The 24027-nt window shown below is 43.0% G+C and overlaps 2 protein-coding genes and 1 long non-coding RNA gene across 8 annotated transcripts in view; 1 reads left to right on the forward strand and 2 right to left on the reverse strand.

Annotated features, from left to right (window-relative positions):
• LOC138963130 (uncharacterized) overlaps positions 1-24027 on the forward strand; it is an 87627-nt gene that overhangs the window by 48579 nt on the left and 15021 nt on the right. The window lies entirely within an intron of this gene.
• LOC138961298 (uncharacterized) lies at positions 46-4936 on the reverse strand. Its single transcript, XM_070332899.1, has 2 exons — positions 4640-4936; positions 46-4456 (listed from the first exon to the last, which is right to left on the reverse strand). The coding sequence occupies exon 2, from the start codon at positions 3049-3051 to the stop codon at positions 46-48; it is 3006 nt and encodes a 1001-aa protein (XP_070189000.1). The 5' UTR covers positions 3052-4456; positions 4640-4936.
• On the reverse strand, positions 6077-11960 carry LOC138963128 (uncharacterized). The gene is made up of 6 exons (XR_011454722.1): positions 11176-11960; positions 10691-10732; positions 10081-10164; positions 9145-9266; positions 8478-8524; positions 6077-7635 (listed from the first exon to the last, which is right to left on the reverse strand). It is a non-coding gene; the product is annotated as an uncharacterized lncRNA (long non-coding RNA).

Genomic DNA, 24027 nt, shown 5'->3' on the forward strand with positions numbered 1-24027 from the left:
GGGTAAAAGACAAAGAATCCAACTTCATTTCTGTAGTTTCCATTTTCAATAATATGCCATATATTGAAAGCTGTCGGAAATTGAAAACGTGTTATTTTCAGCACAGATCTCGCTTTCCCGCATGGGACTAGCGTTACTGCCGCTACCTACTTCTATCGTCCTTGGTTTCGTTTTCTTGTTGAAGAAATGGGCTTGCTTGCTGGCCGCTTTCTTCAGGTTCTCACGTGCCACGTTGCACGTTTCTTCTATTCTGTTCCTGAGGTTGACTACATATTCCGCTGTAGTCTTCTGCTCCCCTGAGATTTCTTCTTCGGTCCATGTTTGGCGCAGCACTTGCATGGGTCCTTTGACAGATCTCCCATATAGCAGCTCAAACGGCGAAAATCCCATGCTTTCTTGTGGAGCTTCTCTGTATGCGAACAGGAGGGCGGGGATAAACGTGTCCCATTCTCTCGGTTGATCGATCGCTAACTTTTTCAGCATGCTCTTCAGTGTGGAGTTGAACCTTTCGACCAAACCATTCGCTTGAGGGTGAAACGGTGCAGTCATATTGTGTTTGATGCTGAGAAAGTCGTTCACTTCTTTCATCAGGTGGCTGGTGAACTGTGTGCCTTGGTCCGTTATCACTTCATCTGGGATTCCCAATCTAGTCCACATCTCCCAGAGAGCTTCAGCTACGGTGTCTGCTTGGATGTTTTTCAGGGCTACAGCTTCGGGGTATCGGGTAGCGTAGTCAACAGATACCAAGATATATTGTTTCTTGCTCTCCGACATAGGTTTGACCGGGCCGATGATATCCACCGCAACTCTCTTGAAAACCGAACTGATGGGTGGCATCCTTCCCAGAGGGACTTTCTTTGTCTGACTTTTCGGTGCAGTTCTTTGGCATGTGTCACAGGACAAGCAATACCTACGAATGTCTCCTGCACACCCTGGCCACCAGAATTCTGCTCTAATTCTTTCAGATGTTTTTCTTTGACCTAAGTGTCCTGCCATGGGGTGATCGTGACCAAATGAAAGAACTTTGTTCCTGAGTTTCTTCGGAACGATTACTAGTGAACGGTCGTTTCCGTGGCGATCTTTCGTTGTTCTATACAGGATTTCTTTCTTGTATGAATACCGTATCCCATTGATCCCTTCTGGAGAGTTGGCAAATTGCCTGATGGTCTTCAACGTAGGGTCACTTGCCTGTTCTCTCTTCAGATCAGCTGGCGAATACAGTCTTTCTTCTTCCTTGACTCCCTGTTTGTGACTGCAGCTTGGTTTCTGGGCGTCTACTGTCGCTTGTGCTCTCGTGGTAACAACAGCTGCCGTCCCAGGGTACCACGCTGGGTCTCGAACAGGATATGTGGGAGTCAATTTCTTCTCTTTACCTAGTCCATACCATTTACCTATGAGGACAGGGTAAATTGGGTCGTCCATCACCGTTACTTCTGTCTCGGAGACAAAGTAGGGTGAATCGATGTGCACCACGGCGGTGTGGTACATCTTCTTGGAGTCTTTCTCTGCCAGAGTAGTCTCCTTCATTTTCGCTGAATATGCCTCCTTTGGCACAAACTTCTTGCTGACAATGATACCAGTACATCCAGTGTCTCTCAAAGCGTTGACAATTGTTCCATTCAGCTTCACTGGTACCACTTCGGCGCATTTCTTTTCCTTGCAATTTCCGCAAAGTTTTTCTAAGAGGATCGGTGTCTCAAGTGTATCTTTCTTCGATGAAACTGCACCTGCTGTGTCTCTCTTGTTTGGACAAAAACGAGAGACATGCCCTTGCAATTTACAAATGAAACAACATCCAGATGCTCGCAGTTTCTCTCTCTCGGCGTCACTCAACTTGGCCTTTAGAGTTTGATTTGCGGGTTTTGTTGATGGAGCAGCTATTCTTGTTTCTTCTTGGGGAGAACGACGTTTTTCAGGCTTGACGTACGTTGATGAAGTTTTGACGTTCGATCTAGATTGTTGATATGTGTTGGCTATCATCCCAATCTCTTTGGCGCTCTTAGGGTCTCTATCCCTAATGTGAACGGCGAGGTCAGGAGGAAGGGTGTCCAACACCTGCTCACGGACCAACAAATCTTTGAGATCTTTCACATCTTGGTCGCATTCTGCTAATTCCACCCACTTGTCTAGATACCGTTCTAGCTTCGTGATGTGCTCTTTATACGTGTCAGTGGCGCTTTTCTTGGTTTGGCGAAACTTCTTTCTATAATCTTCGCTAGTGAGTTGGAAGCCCTCATACAAAGCGTGTTTGAGAGTGTCGTAGTCATTAGCGTCTTCCTCGTTCAGCTTTGAGAAGATGACTCTCGCCTTACCCTTCAGAAAGTACACTACACGTGAAGCTTTTGCTGTATCACTCAGGTTACAGTCTCGAGCATAATGCTCGAACTGATGGAACCAGCTCTCGATGTCATCACGGTCGTCTAGAAAAGGAATCTTGGGCTTGAAACCATCATCTTCGCGAATACGTCCTGGCGAGTTGTTGTTCCTGTTGCCCTCTTGGTTGGCGTTCTGGATTTTCAACTGTTCCAGTTGGAATTGTCGTTCAGCGTCACGTTCTAGCCGTAGTCGTTCAGCGTCACGTTCTTGTCGTTCAGCATCACGTTCTAGCCGTTCAGCTTCACGTTCTCGTTCCTCGCGATCAAGAGTTTGTTGCTTCTCTTTCTGATCAAGAACAAATGCACGCAACTCGGCTCCTTCTAACCCCAACAACTGTCCTTCGGCCATTAGCTGTCTAGTCAACTCTAGCGGATCTACACTTGTGGACTGAGACATATTTACAGGTGACACGTCCGTGCACGCCTGTGGATCAACCTCTTCGTCGTTACGGTTGCTGTCAACTTGAAGAGAGAGATGAACACTCTCTTCTTCGTCAGCAGGAATTGGTAACGAGTCTATCACCTCTTCCCGATCGTTACCGACAGTAAGGGTTTTTCTTTCCTTCTTATCCGTGGTCACTATGGGAAGAGATTTGTCGGCCGGCTGTTTCCGTGCCAACTGGGCTGCGATGGTGGACTTTCTAAAATTATGAGCTGGAGAACTGTCGTCACTCATAAGTCACCTCGCGTATTATTCCAAAACGTACAAAATGTATGTTGCTCAAACACCGTCGAGCTACTAAATTTCGGATCAAATTACAAAAAGAAACAGTCGGGCATCGCCTTCGTGCACAAAATGCAAGTCCTAGTTTAGCTCTACTTCTACTGTACTTTGAAATAATTCTTCAACGTATGTTACGTTACGTTTCCACACAACCACCCAAAGAGTTATGTTTCCACGTTCTATCGTGAGTCAGTTTACTTCTATCTACCAACGAGAACTTACACTGTAAACTTTATTTGACTCTTTCTGGCGAAAAGATCAATCTTTCACTCGATCGAACGTTGAATATACAAGATGTATCAACTCAACTGTCAATTCGCATCATTTACTGTGTAGATTAATTTACAGCCACTTCTACAGCAAGTAAATACGACTGATATCCACAAGTCGATTATATAGGGCTTCACAGGGAAATACAGGTATTAATCCTTACCTCTTAGGTACCTGACTCCCACCAACCTCCCGCGTAATTTAGAACAAACTAAGGGGAATGATGGTTCCGATAGTACGTGCAAGAATACTATCACACTGATGAATTGGAACACCACAAATAAAATTGGGAGCTAACAAATCAAAAGTGGTCTCGCTAAATATTGATTTTTTAACGTGTCGTTTCAGCTGACAACACTTCCAGTTTTTATTTTACCGTGTGATAGGGCACACGTTGAGTTATAGATCTGTGATAAGTAATATAACTAAAGGTAAATAAATAAAATTATATGATGAGACGATGGCGATGAAGTACGAACATTTACAATACAAATCGACATGCAAGAAACCTACAGCAATTTTGAAACGAGAAAAATTTGGAACGGCTGGATCGAAAGTAAAACGTTGATTCAATATCCCGTGACTCGAGCCCCCATTGTGACGTCTGCTTCTCGTTCTAGGGCTGATCAGTGTTTATAAAACAGAGACAAGTGCAAAGAAGTAATAAGAAATTTAATAATTCTGTACTTTCAAAAACATGCACGTGATCATTCTTGCAGACATCAATCCCTTTCTCTTAGAACCTTCAAATGAAAGTTTTATAGATTATGATTTCTCTGGTGTGATTTCACACACACGTAACAACATTGTCTTTCTTCTTCTTGTTGCGTAGACGTTTGATATCGAAGCGCGGAACGTACTTCTTCTTCTCGTTGCAAATGTATTTCAGTTTACACAAATGAAGATATGAAGGTGTGTTAATGTTCACAAAATATAAAGTAGACTACTCATCATGATAAACTCGATCTGGGTGACACTTGGGGACGTTGGTGGTTCCTTCCGTGGTTACCGCTGACGTTGCCCTTCCCACAGTGTTCACACGACATCATTTACATAAGCATTGTACACCCCTGTACACTTGCACCTTCTGCAACACACACGTGCAATATCTGTTATTATCAAGTATGATTTCCATCGATATCATTCCATTTGTTTCTCTAAAACAAACACAGAAACAAGAGTTCACAGACTGACACAAACACATGGAAAATGAACAATACCTGTGTTTTCCTGTGAATCAATAATGTTAAAATGTATTAGCGTGTTTTACCTGCGGTTAGTGGACCTTTGGAGATCGCAAAAATGTGGAAATCCGTCCACGGAAGGTGAAACATATGCTAGTGCAATCTACGTGGCTGCGTTGATTGCTGCCATCTTGGAGTCAATGAAACGGTCAGAGCATTGCATCCTAGCAACCTCAACTGAATATATGTACAGTTCATATTCACGAATTAATACCAATGCACGCTGTTTCCTTTTGTTCTCTTCGTTTAAATTTCTTTCCATGCAGATAAACAAATTCTTACCTTGTACTAGTTTTGGACTAATGGCGCGAGCGTTGACGTCATATGCATACTTGAACTTGAACTTGAACTTGAACTTTACTATGTGGTAGGCTGTGTAGCCTTTACATAGGTCCTATTCACGACTTTCCGACCTTGACATTGTAGTGGGGGTCAAGTGGGCGTCGGCATCATTGTCCAATCAGAAATTTTGATGCGCTTCCGCTTCCTGTCCCGCCCAGTCTGCGCAAAAGAAATGGCGCAAAACTGTTTGCGCGAAAAAGGTGATGAAAAAAAGAACACAACCTGGTTTGATAACCAAATGATTGCGACCTTGCATTCTAGCATCATTTAATGTGGAACAACGACACATCTGATAAACAAATAGCCAGTTTGTTACCAACATGAGAAACTAGGGTTTAGAATCGAAGCGGTAAAACCGGACGCTGTTTGTACACGTAAATCCGGAGAAGCTATCGAAGTAGGTGACATGTCGTTTCACTCCGAGTGTGCCAGCACCGGCCCTCTACCCGCCAAACCCCCACTAGGCAGGGAAAGTGATTCGACCTTGCATGACTGCAGGGCAAGTTCGATTTTGCTAGCTAAAATTGCTGCTAGTGCTGCCTTGTCTAGATCTGGAACTTTTTCAATTGGATTTTTTTCTCTATTATACTGGAATAAGTGGGTGCTTTTCTAGATCTAAGCATCGACCGAATTAGATAAAGATGTTCCTTGCATTGCATTCTCCTAAATCTGTTATTCTAACCAGTTTGTTTAAGAATATAATTGTTCGTTTTTTTTGTTGATAAGCTTACACGATTTTTTCTTTTTTAAGTAAGTGGTTTCACACGTACAACATGAGACCCACATGCACTAGACAATGGAAGTTGAGGTCCTCGTTCAATACCACAAATGCCAGTATTATATTTCAGACTCCTTTTGGAGGAATGTGTGGGGTTTGGGTGTTGAACTTGAAGTGGCAGATTGTTTGCACAGGTATGAATGTTCGTACGTTCGAACGTGCACACATGTATGCAGGCATTTGTTTGTCAAGCAGGAACATGCAACATTTTGTTGACCGTATGTGAGTGCGTGTGTAATAAAACCAACGACAAACAATACAAAAAGCTCCAGCTCTGCTTCTTCACCAGTCACAGACGCATTGCGTTGTTCAGCTTTCCAGAAATATATTAACTCAGTCAGAACCCGCTTCATGAATATTTTATTTCAGGAAAAAGTCAATCGAATCTACACAAAAAAAGGTTATTGCGTTGTTCTGTCTTTGAGACTGTATCACGTAATATTGAGCTACTAGAAGAAACATGCCTGTGGCATAGTTTGACCCAACAGATAGAGAAGTCAACAGAGGTATTCTGCCGTCAGCAGCTTTATTGCTGTTTTGAATTTGATCTTGCATAATTTTATTACATAATTTTGCAACACACAAAGAAATCGTAATTGAATATTTTACGCAAAATTGAATAATTCGCAAACATGTTTGTATGAAGAAATATTATTTTAAGAAAATATGAGTGTGAGCCACTGAGGATGGACGTATTTTGAGTGAAGTAGCAGAAATTCTTTTTAAGTTCTTTAGCTACATGCACACGTTCTGTTAATTACGTTCTTAGCAGGGAGATCCAGATTAATAATACTGCTGTGACAGGTTGTGGTTTCCATACACACTTTGAATACAGGAAAACAAAAACAAAAACACAGTTAAAAAAAAAATGTGCACATAGAATTAAATCATTAAAGTGTACAGAATAAAAGCAACATATGTACAAAAACAAATCTCGTGGTTCTCTTGTCAAACCCACTGTAGTAAGCACAGAATAGGAGAGAAGATTTTGGAGAAGGTGGCTTTACCTACTGAAGTAAATGATCAAGAGGATTCTAAGCATCCAGTGCTAAAGCTCTCAAATCACAAGACATACACACTTGTTGTGGCTATCCGAACTGTTGATTTAAAAAAAAACATACCTACAAATTGAAAACATCTATTACAAAATTATATATATTGTATGGATCTGTCTTTGTAAAATATACTGTACAGAAAATTTTAAATAATCTGCACAAATCTCGTGGTTCTCTTGTCAAGTAAAAAAACCCAAAAATCCCTGTGTTTTGTCTTGTAAATTATACTTTACTAAATGTGTACAGTATTCTAAGAAAAAAAATTCTTCCTTTTTATCATATCAATTGCCTCCCTTGAATTTTTTTTGTAAAATAATTCTGAGAAAAAAAGCTTTCTATTTAAAAGCAGTGCAATCAAGAAAATGGGTACAACCTGTGTGTATACCTTTATTCCTTATTCTTTTTATTTAATTGAGGATGTCACTACGCAGTTTTACTGATTTAAAAAAAAATTCGCTTCAAATTATCTCCCTTGAACAAACACTTCTTTTTACAATTAAATTTTGTTTACACGAAGAGGTAGTTTTAAGGGTATATACAAGAAAAAAATATTGCAACCTTAGATGTATTAACATTTGGACTAATTCCATAAAAAAAAATTCAAACTATAAATGATAAATCAAAATAAAACAGATTTTGGGGCTGTACACAAGCTAATAGGATTAAACACGAAAGTCGTACCCAAGAATCGTCAAATACTTTTGCTAACAGCTATACTTTAAACATAAGAAAATATGATCTGCATCTCTTGTTATGAAGATGATGGCACTGGTCCACCGAAGTGCATGCCATATATGCTTTACTGTGCGCTCTCCCTCTCAATGGTCTTTCTCTGGCTGACTCGATTCTGAGGAGATAAAAGAAAACACATTCAGTACAAGCTGTAAAAAATAACAACAAAACTAGTATTACTTAAAGTAGCTGCTGGTTTCTGAGTATTTGATTGAAGGCCCAATCCGACTTGTAAGAAGTTTGCCCGACTGTCGCAGATTTGGTCAGGTAATTGCATGGAGTAAAATCATGCCTCAATTTGGTAACATACAAACTGCAATATTCTAAGGCTCTGAGTGTGAGAATACATCGGCGCCACTTTTTAAAAACTTTCTTTTTGTGTGTGCGCATGTTTTAGTGCCAAAAATGAAGAGGCCGATTGCTCTCTCTGCAAAACTTGTGTGAAGCTTCAGAGCTCTATCAATGGTTTGAAAGAAAAAACATACTTTTCCATTTTTGACGTTCTTGTTCCCTTCCCTGTGAAATTTACTGTCCGTAGGTTACCGGATTTTGTTAATGTCCGTGAAAACCTCAACTATTCATTGCTGAGTGCCTAGTGATAGCTATCCCCCCCAACGACCTAGCACTGCTGAATCCTGATTCTTCCCATTGTTTGATTCTGTAATGAAATTGTGTAGTTGGTAGTTATGTGAGCTTCTTCTTGGGGTGGTGGGGTGGGGTGGTGGGGGTGGGGTGGGGGGTGGGGGGGTGGGGGGTGGGGGGTTGTTATTAAACCATCAGATTACAAAGTAAGACTTCATTGTAATGTGCAGATATTTGTTCAGGTGCCCACGATTTTCTATGTGAAAACATGTTGCTAACTAACATGAACCCAACCATAGCAACATGTTTTCAAATTCTCATCAGGCAATGACACAACACAGAACAGGTGGGAGAGACATAATTCAATTTACTCACCTTCTTTGCATTGTGAGACTGGCCATATGAATCTGCTGAAGTAGTTCCTGCACATATTTAATCAAATATGTATCTTAATAACGTGTTAATATCGCTTGTTCTAGCAAATCAGACTTGACAGTTTTCTGAAGGCTTGCACAATTTAAGAGCTTGCCTGTCCCCAATCATTACAATAAGAAACAACATCTAGTATGCAAGTATTTTCAGGGTATGAAGGTTTTAATATAATGTCGGTTCTTCTGGGGGCATGGAGAAACACCTTACACAAAGTAGAACATACACAACAAATTTCAAACAATTGAGGTCACACCATAGTTTTACTCACAAACAAACAACAGCAATACAATAAACAGTCTGCAAACGCCTACATGTTGTCTACACTAGGTATAAAGAAACAAAGAAGCACATGAAGACGGGCTTTGTCAAGTAGACCATTATAGCGAATGAGCAACAGCTGATGATCCAAACCACCAAATTGACATGATTTCCCCTTATTCAGTTTGTGATTGTAGTCATATTGACGATGCATGACTTCAATTTTTCAAAGTAAGTCTCTTGGTGCGTTTACGGATACATTCATTGTCACAATTACGACATGATAATGTCTAACCTGGGTAAACTTCAATTCATGACTTTTTTCAAACTGGCATAGAAATTATGAGCATACCAGAATTATTTTCCTGTTAGACTGTCTTCTTCTTTTTCTTCTTCTGCGTTCGATATTCAATTCATGGCTGTCATATCGTCAGGTCAGTGGCTGCCATGAAGTCTGCAGTCTTCAGTGTCGGACTGTCAAATGATATTGTAAATAACATAATTTTTGGGTAAAAAATCAAAAGGTATGAGAAATAATCCTTACTTTTTTTGTAATAACCCTCACCACCAATTGTTTTATTTCATTTCCATTTTAACAGATTTAGCACCTCTCCGAAAGCCAGAAATACACTTTAAATCCCCCCCCCCCCCCCCTCGGCCCCCCCTTCATAAACTAATTAAATAACTAATTAAGGAAAAAAATCCTTACATCATAAAAAATCAGAACCACCAAAACCACCCCCCACCCATCCAATAAAACCTGAATACAAAAACACTTAAAAAAAAAAAATGAAAACATTTAATTCCACTTACAAAATATAAAAGTTGTTATGCTTTATTTTCATTATCTGTTTACAAACACATAAATTGCTGTGCAAATCTTTTTAAAAACATCAATGCCTGAGACACCAGTAACCTGTTTATAGTGTTGACCTTGTAGCTTTTCAGTTTAAGAGGCTGTTCTGGAATCTGCACTAAAGTCAAACATAACCATGAATACCGTGGGAAAAATATTACATCACCAAGACCGAAAAAATAACACCAACCGACACTCCTCACCCTTATTTCACCCACTATGCCAACCCAAAGACTGGAAAATAATAATCAAATACAGAATGAACAAAAATGCTTGATTTCATTTCTTCAATGATAAGTTGAAAATCTTCATTCTTCATAATATTGTTATTGGCATAATGTGTAATTGCCACAATTTACAGAGTTTAATGAAAAAATGATGCGATAAAAATCAAAGTGAAAACATTTGTTTATAAACTGATACCTTATTTACCTTGTGGCTTGCATTGTGTGCCCCATGTTTAGGAGCGGCTCAAACGTCCTCTGCTCCTCAGTCTGCAAGAAATTAAGCGATGGCCTGAAGGAGAATGGAAAAAAATCCTTTGTCAGCACCATGTGTATGTGTGTGGGTGGGTGTGTTAGATAAATAGACGGGGGGGGGGGGGGGAGGTGCAATAGCTACCATGCCTAATGCAGTCTGCATAACAAGTGCAACACTTCTACAGAGCTTTTATGATACAAAGCTTCAAATAAGAAACACATTACAATCAAATGAAAGCTGAGCCTGTCATTGCAAAATAAGGAATATACAACAATCCAGTGGCATGTAAAATATTGTTCCTTCAGAAAGATGGCTCTGACAGCAGAAACAATTTAACTTGAAGTTTGAGTCCAAAATTATTTCTCTACATTAGTGAACGTACTTGCAGTAATACCCCTCACACATGAACTATTCACAGACTGAATAACAGTGTGTTCCCAATGTTGCTTCCGTGTATCGGTTAGATCCATCTCGGTTAGATCCATCTGCAGAGTACGGATTGTCATCCGTTTAATATTAAAAAGGAAAAACAATCAGAACTTGTCATCAGTGATCAACCTACCTTGCAAGAGTGGGGTGAAACACTCACTTCCTGCCAACATGTCTGCAAAAAAAAAAGAGGAAACAATACCAATGGAAGCTTAAAATGGTTCTTTTGTTCAATATGTGTACACGTGCTTCATTTCTGGGTTGAAAGTGTAAAATATATCGATGGATTGATAGAACAATATTGCCTCAAGTTCACCGCACCAAAAAATACTTATCAATCTTCTTCTTCTTCTTCTGCGTTCGTGGGCTGAAACTCCCACGTACACTCGTGTTTTTTGCACGAGTGGAATTTTACGTGTATGACCGTTTTTTACCCCGCCATTCAGGCAGCCATACGCCGTTTTCGGAGGATGCTTATCAATCAACATTGTCATCACTCGATCAGCTATTCCATCTCTTTCATAAGTGTGTGTGTGATGGTGTGAGCGTGTTTGTGTACGTGTGTGTGTGTGTGTGTGTGTGTGTTTGTGAAACAAGCGTTGAAAAACGTATGTTTACCTTGCTCTAGATCTACCGACTTTCGTAGGCGGAGACTTCTCTGCCGTGACAGCGGCTTCGTTTCCCTGGCAGAATTCAACATCTTGTACAGATCTGCCGGTGATTTTCTTTTCCTCCGCTTCGTGAGTCACTTGATCCACAGATTTAACGAACATTGAATGTTCTTTTAGTTCTTGTGACGGAAGTAAAATCAAGGAATTAAGTGGGCATTCCTGAGTCCTCTGCTGGCTTCATGTCCACAAAGTAAATCGCACAAACCTGCAGGGTTTGGGGGTTAGTTTATTACTTTGAAGAAGAACAGCTAGTCGTCGCTGCCCGTTCAGCATTCTTCGCGCGACCTTTGTTTTGCAGAGGAAGGCATATGCAGTTTTTTTCCTGATGAATGTTGCCAGGGTGCACAAACTGAGAAAGCATTCCCGATTTTCCACAATTTTCTACTTCTTTACAGTCTTTTGCACAACATGATTTATAACTGCCGGTGTACGTCTAATTCATGATGCCAACCTGACAGCTGGGTCAAAAGTTACGTTCGAGAAAATACTCGTTGAACTAAGTTCCAAACGAATGTCAAGGCCAGTTCTTGACTGGGTTTGAACTGAAGTTGGGCTCCGAATGGAAATAAACACTTCCTCCAGCTGCGCGACCCATTGATAACAACAGTTGGAACTGGTAGGAAGATGAACAGGTCTTGCGAACTGGCTACACACTGTTACGGTTCAAGTTTAAGTTCAAAGTAAACACTCAACTGAGGTTGCAGGTAATGGCGGACTTGACTTCCTTCATAACCAAATACAACTGTATCACTCTTCTGACAAAAACACGCAAATGCTATGTTAAACCGGAAAATACGTAAACCGGAAAAGGAAGCGCATCAAAATCAAAATGGCAGCCCCCATGAAATCCGAAAGGTCACGGAAAAAAGTCGTGAATTACTAGACTGTAGACTGTATACAGTGTCGTCATGACGTAGTCTCGGTCATTTAACCTCGTTTTGTGTACGCAACTAGTGAAGTCTCGATTAATATGAGAGAGGGAGTCGATACACGAATTCCATTCGTCACAGTGGTCGTTGTCTATGAATTGTTTTAAATGCTTGTATGTTATTTCTTACGAGAAAACTTTTTATGTAAAATGTTAAATTTTAATGTCTAATGTAAAGCGCCATGAGACGGCCATTCGGCACTGAACAGCGCTATAAAAAGAATGTTTTATTATTATTAGTAGTAGTAGTAGTAGTAGTAGTAGTAGTAGTAGTAGTAGTAGTAGTAGTAGTAGTATAAGAAAAGGAAGGAATTTATTTCATCACAAACCACTACCGTCTGATAAGAAATACATTCATCAAAAATTCATACTATGCACAGAAAGCACCCGGACTGTTCATTTCTTGGTATGGACTGGGTGGCCGAGTGGTATGGACTGGGTGGCCGAGTGGTATGGACTGGGTGGCCGAGTGGTATGGACTGGGTGGCCGAGTGGTATGGACTGGGTGGCCGAGTGGTATGGACTAGGTGGCCGGGTGGACTGGGTGGCCGAGTGGTATGGACTGGGTGGCCGAGTGGTATGGACTGGGTGGCCGAGTGGTATGGACTGGGTGGCCGAGTGGTATGGACTGGGTGGCCGGGTGGACTGGGTGGCCGAGTGGTATGGACTGGGTGGCCGAGTGGTATGGACTGGGTGGCCGAGTGGTATGGACTGGGTGGCCGAGTGGTATGGACTGGGTGGCCGGGTGGACTGGGTGGCCGAGTGGTATGGACTGGGTGGCCGAGTGGTATGGACTGGGTGGCCGAGTGGTATGGACTGGGTGGCCGAGTGGTATGGACTGGGTGGCCCAGTGGTATGGACTGGGTGGCCGGGTGGTATGGACTGGGTGGCCGAGTGGTATGGACTGGGTGGCCGAGTGGTATGGACTGGGTGGCCGAGTGGTATGGACTGGGTGGCCGAGTGGTATGGACTGGGTGGCCGAGTGGTATGGACTGGGTGGCCGAGTGGTATGGACTGGGTGGCCGAGTGGTATGGACTGGGTGGCCGAGTGGTATGGACTGGGTGGCCGAGTGGTATGGACTGGGTGGCCGAGTGGTATGGACTGGGTGGCCGAGTGGTATGGACTGGGTGGCCGAGTGGTATGGACTGGGTGGCCGAGTGGTATGGACTGGGTGGCCGAGTGGTATGGACTGGGTGGCCGAGTGGTATGGAATGGGTGGCCGAGTGGACTGGGTGGCCGAGTGGCATGGACTGGGTGGCCGAGTGGACTGGGTGGCCGAGTGGTATGGACTGGGTGGCCGAGTGGACTGGGTGGCCGAGTGGCATGGACTGGGTGGCCGAGTGGACTGGGTGGCCGAGTGGTATGGACTGGGTGGCCGAGTGGACTGAGTGGCCGAGTGGTATGGACTGGGTGGCCGAGTGGTATGGACTGGGTGGCCGAGTGGACTGGGTGGCCGAGTGGTATGGACTGGGTGGCCGAGTGGCATGGACTGGGTGGCCGAGTGGACTGGGTGGCCGAGTGGTATGGACTGGGTGGCCGAGTGGACTGGGTGGCCGAGTGGTATGGACTGGGTGGCCGAGTGGCATGGACTGGGTGGCCGAGTGGACTGGGTGGCCGAGTGGTATGGACTGGGTGGCCGAGTGGACTGGGTGGCCGAGTGGTATGGACTGGGTGGCCGAGTGGACTGGGTGGCCTAGTGGTATGGACTGGGTGGCCGAGTGGTATGGACTGGGTGGCCGAGTGGCATGGACTGGGTGGCCGAGTGGTATGGACTGGGTGGCCGAGTGGTATGGACTGGGTGGCCGAGTGGACTGGGTGGCCGAGTGGCATGGACTGGGTGGCCGAGTGGACTGGGTGGCCGAGTGGTATGGACTGGGTGGCCGAGTGGACTGGGTGGCCAAGTGGTATGGACTGGGTGGCCGAGTGGTATGGACTGGGTGGCCGAGTGGACTGGGTGGCCGAGTGGTATGGACTGGGTGGCTGAGTGGCATGGACTGGGTGGCCGAGTGGACTGGGTGGCCGAGTGGTATGGACTGGGTGGCCGAGTGGACTGGGTGGCCGAGTGGTATGGACTGGGTGGCCGAGTGGACTGGGTGGCCGAGTGGACTGGGTGGCCGAGTGGTATGGACTGGGTGGCTGAGTGGACTGGGTGGCCGAGTGGTATGGACTGGGTGGCCGAGTGGACTGGGTGGCCGAGTGGTATGGACTGGGTGGCCGAGTGGTATGGACTGGGTGGCCGAGTGGCATGGACTGGGTGGCCGAGTGGTATGGACTGGGTGGCCGAGTGGTATGGACTGGGTGGCCGAGTGGACTGGGTGGCCGAGTGGTATGGACTGGGTGGCCGAGTGGACTGGGTGGCCGAGTGGTATGGACTGGGTGGCCGAGTGGTATGGACTGGGTGGCCGAGTGGTATGGACTGGGTGGCCGAGTGGTATGGACTGGGTGGCAGAGTGGTATGGACTGGGTGGCCGAGTGGTATGGACTGGGTGGCCGAGTGGACTGGGTGGCCGAGTGGTATGGACTGGGTGGCCGAGTGGACTGGGTGGCCGAGAGGTATGGACTGGGTGGTCGAGTGGTATGGACTGGGTGGCCGAGTGGTATGGACTGGGTGGCCGAGTGGTATGGACTGGGTGGCCGAGTGGTATGGACTGGGTGGCCGAGTGGTATGGACTGGGTGGCCGAGTGGTATGGACTGGGTGGCCGAGTGGTATGGACTGGGTGGCCGAGTGGTATGGACTGGGTGGCCGAGTGGTATGGACTGGGTGGCCGAGTGGTATGGACTGGGTGGCCGAGTGGTATGGACTGGGTGGCCGAGTGGTATGGACTGGGTGGCCGAGTGGTATGGACTGGGTGGCCGAGTGGTATGGACTGGGTGGCCGAGTGGTATGGACTGGGTGGCCGAGTGGTATGGACTGGGTGGCCGAGTGGTATGGACTGGGTGGCCGAGTGGTATGGACTGGGTGGCCGAGTGGTATGGACTGGGTGGCCGAGTGGTATGGACTGGGTGGCCGAGTGGTATGGACTGGGTGGCCGAGTGGTATGGACTGGGTGGCCGAGTGGTATGGACTGGGTGGCCGAGTGGTATGGACTGGGTGGCCGAGTGGTATGGACTGGGTGGCCGAGTGGTATGGACTGGGTGGCCGAGTGGTATGGACTGGGTGGCCGAGTGGTATGGACTGGGTGGCCGAGTGGTATGGACTGGGTGGCCGAGTGGTATGGACTGGGTGGCCGAGTGGTAACGCACTGTCTTGCGCTCGGAAGCGAGAGGTTGCGAGTTCGACCCTGGGTCAGGGCGATAGCAATTTTCTCCCCCCTTTCCTAACCTAGGTGGTGGGTTCAAGTGCTAGTCTTTCGGATGAGACGAAAAACCGAGGCCCCTTCGTGTACACTACATTGGGGTGTGTACGTTAAAGATCCCACGATGGACAAAAGGGTCTTTCCTGGCAAAATTGTATAGGCATAGATAAAAATGTCCACCAAAATACCCGTGTGACTTGGAATAATAGGCCGTGAAAAGTAGGATATGCACCGAAATGGCTGCGATCTATCTGGCCGATGTGAATGCGTGATGTATTGTGTAAAAAAAAAATTCCATCTCACACGGCATAAATAAATCCCTGCGCCTTAAATATGTGCGCGATATAAATTGCATAAAAAAATTAAAAAAATAAAAATCCCTGCGCTTAGAACTGTACCCACGGAATACGCGCGATATAAGCCTCATATTGATTGATTGATGTGTTCTTATATGGGGTCTTATTCACTGTGAAAGCTTAGCGAGACTTGAGACGGTGAATCGAGTTGTTAACACGGGAATGAGTGTGCCATTAACGTACCGAACTGCGTTCGCGCGTATTTGGATGTCACAACCTACCCCAAGTTCCACTGAGAGGAAGCAGGAACGAACAACATCGCATCAGATTACAAACTCCCCAGACGGAAGACGAGAAAGATAATAGAAGGGTCATCACTCTCAGACGCCTTTGTGATTTGTCTGAATTCTCTCCCCTATTTTTTTTTCGTTACAAAAGTTTCAAAATATCTTGTGAGTTTTACTACGCATTCGTAAGTGGCGATCAAAATGAAATGATTGTGGATTTATTTATTTTTTTTGTGGAGTCAATTTTTTCTCCTCTAGTTTTTTTTTTTTTTTTTTTTTCTCCCAGCCAGGACTGAGGAGCACGACCCGAAAGTGGGTGCCACCCACACGGGAGAGATCAAACCGCGGGTTCTGATTGGTTTAAATCACGACACATCTCAGTTTCAACCAATCCAACACTGCGGGTGGCTCCGGTTTGGGTGGTAACTTTGTCGTGTACCTCAGCCATGGCTGCTTTTGGTGCAGAAAATACGGTTCCATGCGCAGTAACACTGGTGCTAGTTGCAAAAATAATTCAGAGAAAAATGCTCAGTCTGCACAAAGGTAGCAGAGGGTAGATTATGGTTCCAAGCGGAAGGATGCTAGCTTTTATCCTTGTGAAATCGTGGACCCGTTGTGGTGTATACAATCGTTTGCACGAGAAGGCATGTACCTTTAAAGAAAAACAACATTATGAAATAGGTCGTCTGGTTCTGGAGAAAAGTACCTACCCCCCATTCTCTCTCTCTCTCTCTCTCTCTCTCTCTCTCTCTCTCTCTCTCTCTCTCTCTCTCTCTCTCTCTCTCTCTCTCTCTCTCTCTCTCTCTCTCTCTCTCTCTCTCTCTCTCTCTCTCTCTCATCATTCTCATCTTCTGAAGTGAGTTTATATTACTGCTTTAATTTGAATTTTGATTATTTAGCGTTTCTGTTTTAGTATAATTTGAAAGTGTGACAGTGTTTTGTTTTGTTTTTTTACATTTAGTCAAGTTTTGACTAAATGTTTTAACATAGAGGGGGGAATCGAGACGAGGGTCGTGGTGTATGTGTGTGAGTCTGTCTGTCTGTGTGTGTGTGTGTGTGTGTGTAGAGCGATGCAGACTAAACTACTAGACCGATCTTTATGAAATTTGACATGAGAGTTCCTGGGTATGATATCCTCAGACTTTTTTTCATTTTTTTGATAAATGTCTTTGATGACGTCATATCCGGCTTTTCGTGAAAGTTGAGGCGGCACTGTCACGCTCTCATTTTTCAACCAAATTGGTTGAAATTTTGGTCAAGTAATCTCCGACGAAGCCCGGACTTCGGTATTGCATTTCAGCTTGGTGGCTTAAAAATCAATTAATGACTTTGGTCATTAAAAATCTGAAAATTGTAAAAAAAATTACTTTTTTTATACAACGATCCAAATTTACGTTCATCTTATTCTCCATCATTTTCTGATTCCAAAAACATATAAATATGTTATATTTGGATTAAAAACAAGCTCTGAAAATTAAAAATATAAAAATTATTATCAAAATTAAATTTTCGAAATCAATTTAAAAACACTTTCATCTTATTCCTTGTCGGTTCCTGATTCCAAAAACATATGTTTGGATTGAAAACACGCTCAGAAAGTTAAAACGAAGAGAGGTACAGAAAAGCGTGCTATCCTTCTCAGCGCAACTACTACCCCGCTCTTCTTGTCAATTTCACTGCCTTTGCCATGAGCGGTGGACTGACGATGCTACGAGTATACCGTCTTGCTGCGTTGCATTGCGTTCAGTTTCATTCTGTGAGTTCGACAGCTACTTGACTAAATGTTGTATTTTTGCCTTACGCGACTCAATTTGAAAGTGTGACAGTGTTTTGTTTTGTCTTTTTTTCGTTGCAAGGACATATTGTAAAAACCAAGCCTTAAATCTTCATCCTTGTAAAATAAAGTTCAGCTCTCTCTCTCTCTCTCTCTCTCTCTCTCTCTCTCTCTCTCTCTCTCTCTCTCTCTCTCTCTTACCTTACTTTTTGCTACCATTTCCTCATAATCTGCTGGTTTGGCCAAAGTGCAAGTGTTAACTTATCGCTGCACGGGGAGTGCGTGGCAATCTTGTTCAAGTTGTTGCCTAGCGACGGTGACTTCAAATTTCAAAGATTCGCCTGATAGGCCACAGGGCGTTCAGTGCTATCGTTCCGTTGAACTTTCACTTTGAGGGGCTACGACAACTTTTGATTTTTAAAAAGTACACACATTTTAAAACTATTTAGAAAAAAAATATAGTCTGGAAACAGGTCTCTTCACACGTTGTCTACCTAATTATCGTGATCACATTGCTTTAAAGTTGACATCTTTTTTTCTCCAGAATTTTCACAAATAAAATTCAAGGGAGGCAATTGATATCTTAAAAAGAAGAAAACTGTACAAATTCAATTAAGTAAATCTTGAAAATAAGACACGATCCAGACTATATCTTTAAAATGTGAGTTCTTTTCAAAAAATCAAAAGTTAGTGTCACCCCTAAAAAGTGAAAGTATGTTTTGTGTTCTGAAAGTTTTAGCGATGATTGACTTGTGGCCTGTGAGAAATGATAGCTCCCATGACGTTGAGCGCAAACCAGGATTGTGAAGGCGGGGCGCTCCTCTCTATTTACTGCAATTTCCAATACAGACTAAGATTGAAAAAGAAGCAAGACAAAAAATTCTGTGCTTGGCAAATGAAATTGAGGAAAATGTAATCGTGTAAAAGGATCACAATGATGTGATGCCAAATTAAAAAGAAAGGGATTTTAATTGGTTCTAATTGTTCGTTGTAAAGAACTGTACACCATACTACTGAAACCGATATTATTTTGTAGAGACTGGAAATGACCAGCCATTACGAATGCTCTTCTTGTTACATTTTGTCAAGTTTTGACTTAATGTTTTAACATAAATGGGGAATCGAGACGAGGGTCGTGGTGTATGTGTGTATGTACGTGTGTGTGTGTGTGTGTGTATGTGTGTGTGTGTGTGTGTGTGTGTGTGTGTGTGTGTGTGTGTGTGTGTTGTGTGTGTGTGTGTGCGTCTGTGTGTGTGTGTGTGTGTGTGTGTGTGTGTGTGTGTGTGTGTGTGTGTGTGTGTGTGTGTGTGTGTGTGTGTCACAGTGTGTAGAGCGATTCAGAGAAAACTACTGGACCGATCTTCAAGAAATTTCACATGAGAGTTCCTGGGTATAATATCCCCGGAACTTTTTTTCATTTTTTTGATAAATGTCTGTGATGACATCATATCCGGCGTTTTGTGAAAGTTGAGGTTAATCAGTTACTTTGATGCCCAACAGCTTGACTTAATGTTTTTATATCGCTTCACAAGACTTGTTTTCTCTCTTTTTTTGTACAACGTTCATGAAATACAAGCTGAGCAATCGTGCAACAAACTTTCAACATGACGACGCGGCCGATCACACGATAACACACCGCTCAATTTCCGCCAGAAACTACTAAGTATTCTCCCCAAATCACAAACCAGAGATGACATAAAACTCAAATCCTATGAAATACCACACACAAAAAACAGACAACATCGCAAACACGGTTCTCATCAAAGCTCTTCTTTCACCGTCCTCACGAACATATAGGGGAAGGGCTCCTAATATGGACCGGCTCCTAATATGGACCACCTCTTGATCTGACAAACTAACGGCGCTAGAGCGCTCAAAACAATTTCATTAGCTGTATTCACCCTCTCTGGATAACTTGCACATGTCAAAACAGTTGCAGAAACACAAACCTCAAAACCGTTAGGCTTTTTCTCTTTTTTTCACTTTTGGCAGCGTTCACTCTAAATTTGACGCCTAAAACGGACTCGTTTCTGTCCACAGCCAAAGCTTTTATCACACAAAAATTGCTATATATGACAGCTAAGACCGTATTTGTTACATTTTAGCAGTTTTGACCCCGAGTTTCTACTGCAAACAAAAAATAATAGCAAACTCTCAAAGTATCTGCGAGTCCCCTAATATGAACCACCTTCAGCAAATCGAAGAAAATAAAAGCTAAAGGCTATTTTCATTAATTCATTAGGAAGCTTGCTGAAAATAACCTATAACTAGCACTCAATCTTTCAAAAAAATATATCAAATTGTCTTCTTTTTGTGGAAGTTGATAATTTTATTTATTTTCACTCTGTTTTTGATATGCTTCGTTAGTGTCCCCGTGTGCTTAAAAAAATGCTCTCATCAACCCGAAACAGATAAATCTAAAGCATATTTGAATTAGTCTGACATGCACACCAAGTTGTTTCATGTTATTTTGAAGTATAGGGTGCTTTTGACAGTGATTCGTGAAGGCCGCTTCACTGGTCCATATTAGGAGCCTGGGCGCCTAATATGGACCATTTGTGATTTTTTTTCTGTATTTAATTTTTGCTGAATGTCTATCAAAGCTATTTCACTCTAATTAGGCCTAACGGTTCACCTAAGAGAGGACTACCAAACACAAAATGAAACTTCTTCGCAAGAAAACAAGCTAGTTATTAGCATGAAACAAAAAGTGGTCCATATTAGGAGCCCTTCCCCTACCGTAAACAACCTTGTAAACGCGCAGTATGTAGCAAGCGCCTTCCCATAGCCTTTGCATGGGTGTTTTCAAGGTACTGTACGGTGATGATACGTTCGGTGATAATAAGCTCAGCACTGACGTAGAGGCATTTAAAGAGGGGACGCAATCCTGTGAGGGGAGATAATTTTCTTATTTCCGTTGAGCTGCCTTGTTCCCCAAAGGGCGATCACGTTCTAACTGCGCCATTAACATGGCGACTGCCATTTGTCAACAGTCAGAAAGTAAAGCAAATGTAATGTATCTGTAAGGGGCACAGAGCCTGCTTCTTACAGTCGTGAGGCCAAATAAAAATACATGTTGGTTTAGGGTAACCCGACCGACCCTATTTTTTTCCCGCCGACCCTAAAACTTGTTCTTCATTTCTCAAAAAAATAAAAACTGTTGGCCCATTTTGCGAACCATACCGAGACTAAGGGAAGTAACCTTTAAAATCGACTACATTTTAAAAAAAATAAAAATTGGTCACGTTACCCTTAACCAACCTATATTTACACCCCCGGTATAGGGGTGTGTATAGGATTCGGTCGATGTGTTTGTTTGTTTGTTTGTTTGTTTGTTTGTTTGTTTGTGTGTTTGTGTTCGCATATAGATCTCAAGAATGAACGGACCGATCGTCACCAAACTTGGTGAACAGGTTCTATACATTCCTGAGACGGTCCTTACAAAAATTGGGACCAGTCAAACACACGGTTAGGGAGTTATTGGTGGATTAAAATTATACAAGGACTTATAGAGGGACATATTAATGGTCAAAGGGAAATAACCATTCTCACTGCCACCAACTGAGAAGGTTATTTCCCTTTGACGGGGGTGTTTTTCCTACCTCGGAGGAATTTCTTGTTTTGTTTGGCCTAATAGTTGTGGGTAACTGTGAAGGGGGTTCGTTGTCCTGACCACAACAAACTGTACAGGGATGGAGAATACAATTCCATTTTCTTCTGTCAATGTTTGCTTCTAGGTCACATTGTGCTTAAGTATCATTCGCTGTTTCTGTCTAAAATAGCCCTTTATTAATTGCGCGAAGTCGGCTTCGTGAAGTCTGCTTCACCAAGCTCGCTGCAAGGAGTTTTAGCAGTGAATTTTAGATATAAAAAGATTTAACGAAGTCTTCGCGAGCTCAACTTCCAGCTCAATTAACCTTAAGGACAGCCTTTAGAGGCTGTGAAGATATGTATAAGTTACAGCTCCGTCCATCAATGGTATCGCGTGGTATTTTGTCGAGACTGGGTCAATGAATATGATGACGAGGCTCTGCCTCGAGTGACGTCATTATATTCATTCACCCCGTCGAGACAAAATACTACGAGATTCCATGGATGAATCGGAGCTGTAATTTATATATATGGCATGACCAAAGTAAGGAGAATTTGTCATGGGATGTGGAAACAAAGCATGTGAAATTCACCATGCACAGAATAATCAACACAAGCCTAGAAGTTGTAGAACTATATTTTGTGTCAGTCTTGGCAAGCCACACAGTTTAGCACTACGCACGAAATAGCGTAAAACGTGATTTTAAAATTATGAGCTTGGTTTTTGCTAAGTTTACAACATATACACGTGGCTTAATCACGTTTTTTTACGAAAAACAATATGCTGTATATATTTCTCAGAATGCCCGATGCACCAAAATAGAATCAGTACGTCGAAGGCTAGCTAGTTTTGTCCAGTTCCGAAAAAGACATCATATTCATTCACCCTGTCGAGAAGAAATATCACGCGGTTCCATGGATGAATCTGAGGTGTAAACTATATTTCCCGTGACGCAACAAAGCTGATTTTTGTTTTGAAATGTCTTCACAACGTACAGATCATTTATAACGAGATAATCGTCATTACAAGACAGGTACAAGATACTTTGTTTGTCGTCTGCTACAAATCTAGCCTATAAGTGGTTTTTGACACGGAGTGTATAGAAGCTTCAATCGTACCTTCATTTACCAGAATAAATGCTCAATCCGCTGTCATTTCGCCTTTGAACATTGTTTCTTCTTTTCACTTTTTTTGTTACATTCAGTCAAGTTTTGACTAAATGTTTTAACATAGACGGGGAATCGAGACGAGGGTGGTGTATGTGTGTGTGTGTGTGTGAGTGTGTGTGTGTGTGTGTGTGTGTGTGTGTGTGTGTGTGTGTGTATGTATGTATGTATGTATGTATGTATGTATGTATGTGTGTATGTATGTGTGTGTGTGTGTGTGTGTGTGTGTGTGTGTGTGTGTGTGTGTGTGTGTGTGTGTGTGTAGATCGATTCAGAGAAAACACGACCTGCAACACACACAACCACCCACACAAACACACGATCTTCATAAAATTTTACATGAGAGTTCTTGGGTATGAGATCCTCAGATTGTTTTTGATTTTTTTCGATAAATGTCTTTGATGACCTCATATCCGGCTTTTTTGTGAAAGTTGAGGCAGCACTGTCACGCCCTCATTTTTCAATCAAATGGATTGACATTTTGGCAAAGCAATCTTCGACTAAGTCCGGACTATGGGATTGAATTTCAGCCCGGCAGCGTAAACATTAGTTAATTAGTTTGCTCATTAAAGTTGTTATTAAAATCAAATTTTCACTTACAGCTTTCAAAATGATTGCATCGTATTTCTCAATTTCTCATGAATTCAAAAATATATACATATGTCATGTTAACTCTAAAAATGGGCTCAGAATTACAGAAAATAGGTTAAGTAAGTATATACTGCGTTTGCACGCTACACGAGCGTGACCCGTCTCGGTCTTTAGATGTTGTTAGTCGAGACTATCTTAGTATAGTCTCGGCGCTGACTGTTCTTTGGTGTTTTTCTGTTACTTTGATGCCGACAGCTTGACTAAATATTGTTATGTCGCTTCACGCGACTTGTTAACATTGTGATGGCATCCCAAAAGAATGTTTTAGCTGTTTCAACACACGGGTTTAGCTGCCACCTTTAAAATGACTGTTTCTGCTTTACTGTCATTGACCTATGACTCTAAAATGACACCGGAACCGAAAACCTTCTATCATATAATAAGACGTCATGACAAAGTTACACGAAAAACGAAAGAGACCGTGACGTCTTTGTTTTTGGTTCGGTGATTTCCGTCTTACTAATGGCTGGTCGGTGGGCAGACTTGACAAAGGCTGCGTAAGTACCCAAAACGTCTTTGTTCTCTGTTAGCATTACAGCTGTGAAATAATCTGTCTTGTGTCTCAGTGGTGTAGGTACAGCGTTTGCTTCTGCAATCGCTGTGTTCGTGTTACTGACGACTTTGTGAGACAAATCAGTGAATCTATCGTGTGGAAGAAATTTCTGTACAAAACACCCCACCTAAACAAGAGGCATTGATGCGTTTGCAGTTTGCTGAATAAATGAACTGTATGTGGTTAATTTAATCCGTTTAATGCTTGTGAAAACGAGCCATGCTTGACAATCTGAACACAGATGAGGTCGCAGT

This window comes from Littorina saxatilis, linkage group LG3, assembly GCF_037325665.1.
Source record: "Littorina saxatilis isolate snail1 linkage group LG3, US_GU_Lsax_2.0, whole genome shotgun sequence".
Lineage (NCBI taxonomy): Eukaryota > Metazoa > Mollusca > Gastropoda > Littorinimorpha > Littorinidae > Littorina > Littorina saxatilis.

Excerpts from the sequence above, each read along its gene's own strand:
- LOC138961298 (XM_070332899.1), bottom strand. The coding sequence starts at position 3,051 with ATGAGTGACGACAGTTCTCCAGCTCATAATTTTAGAAAGTCCACCATC.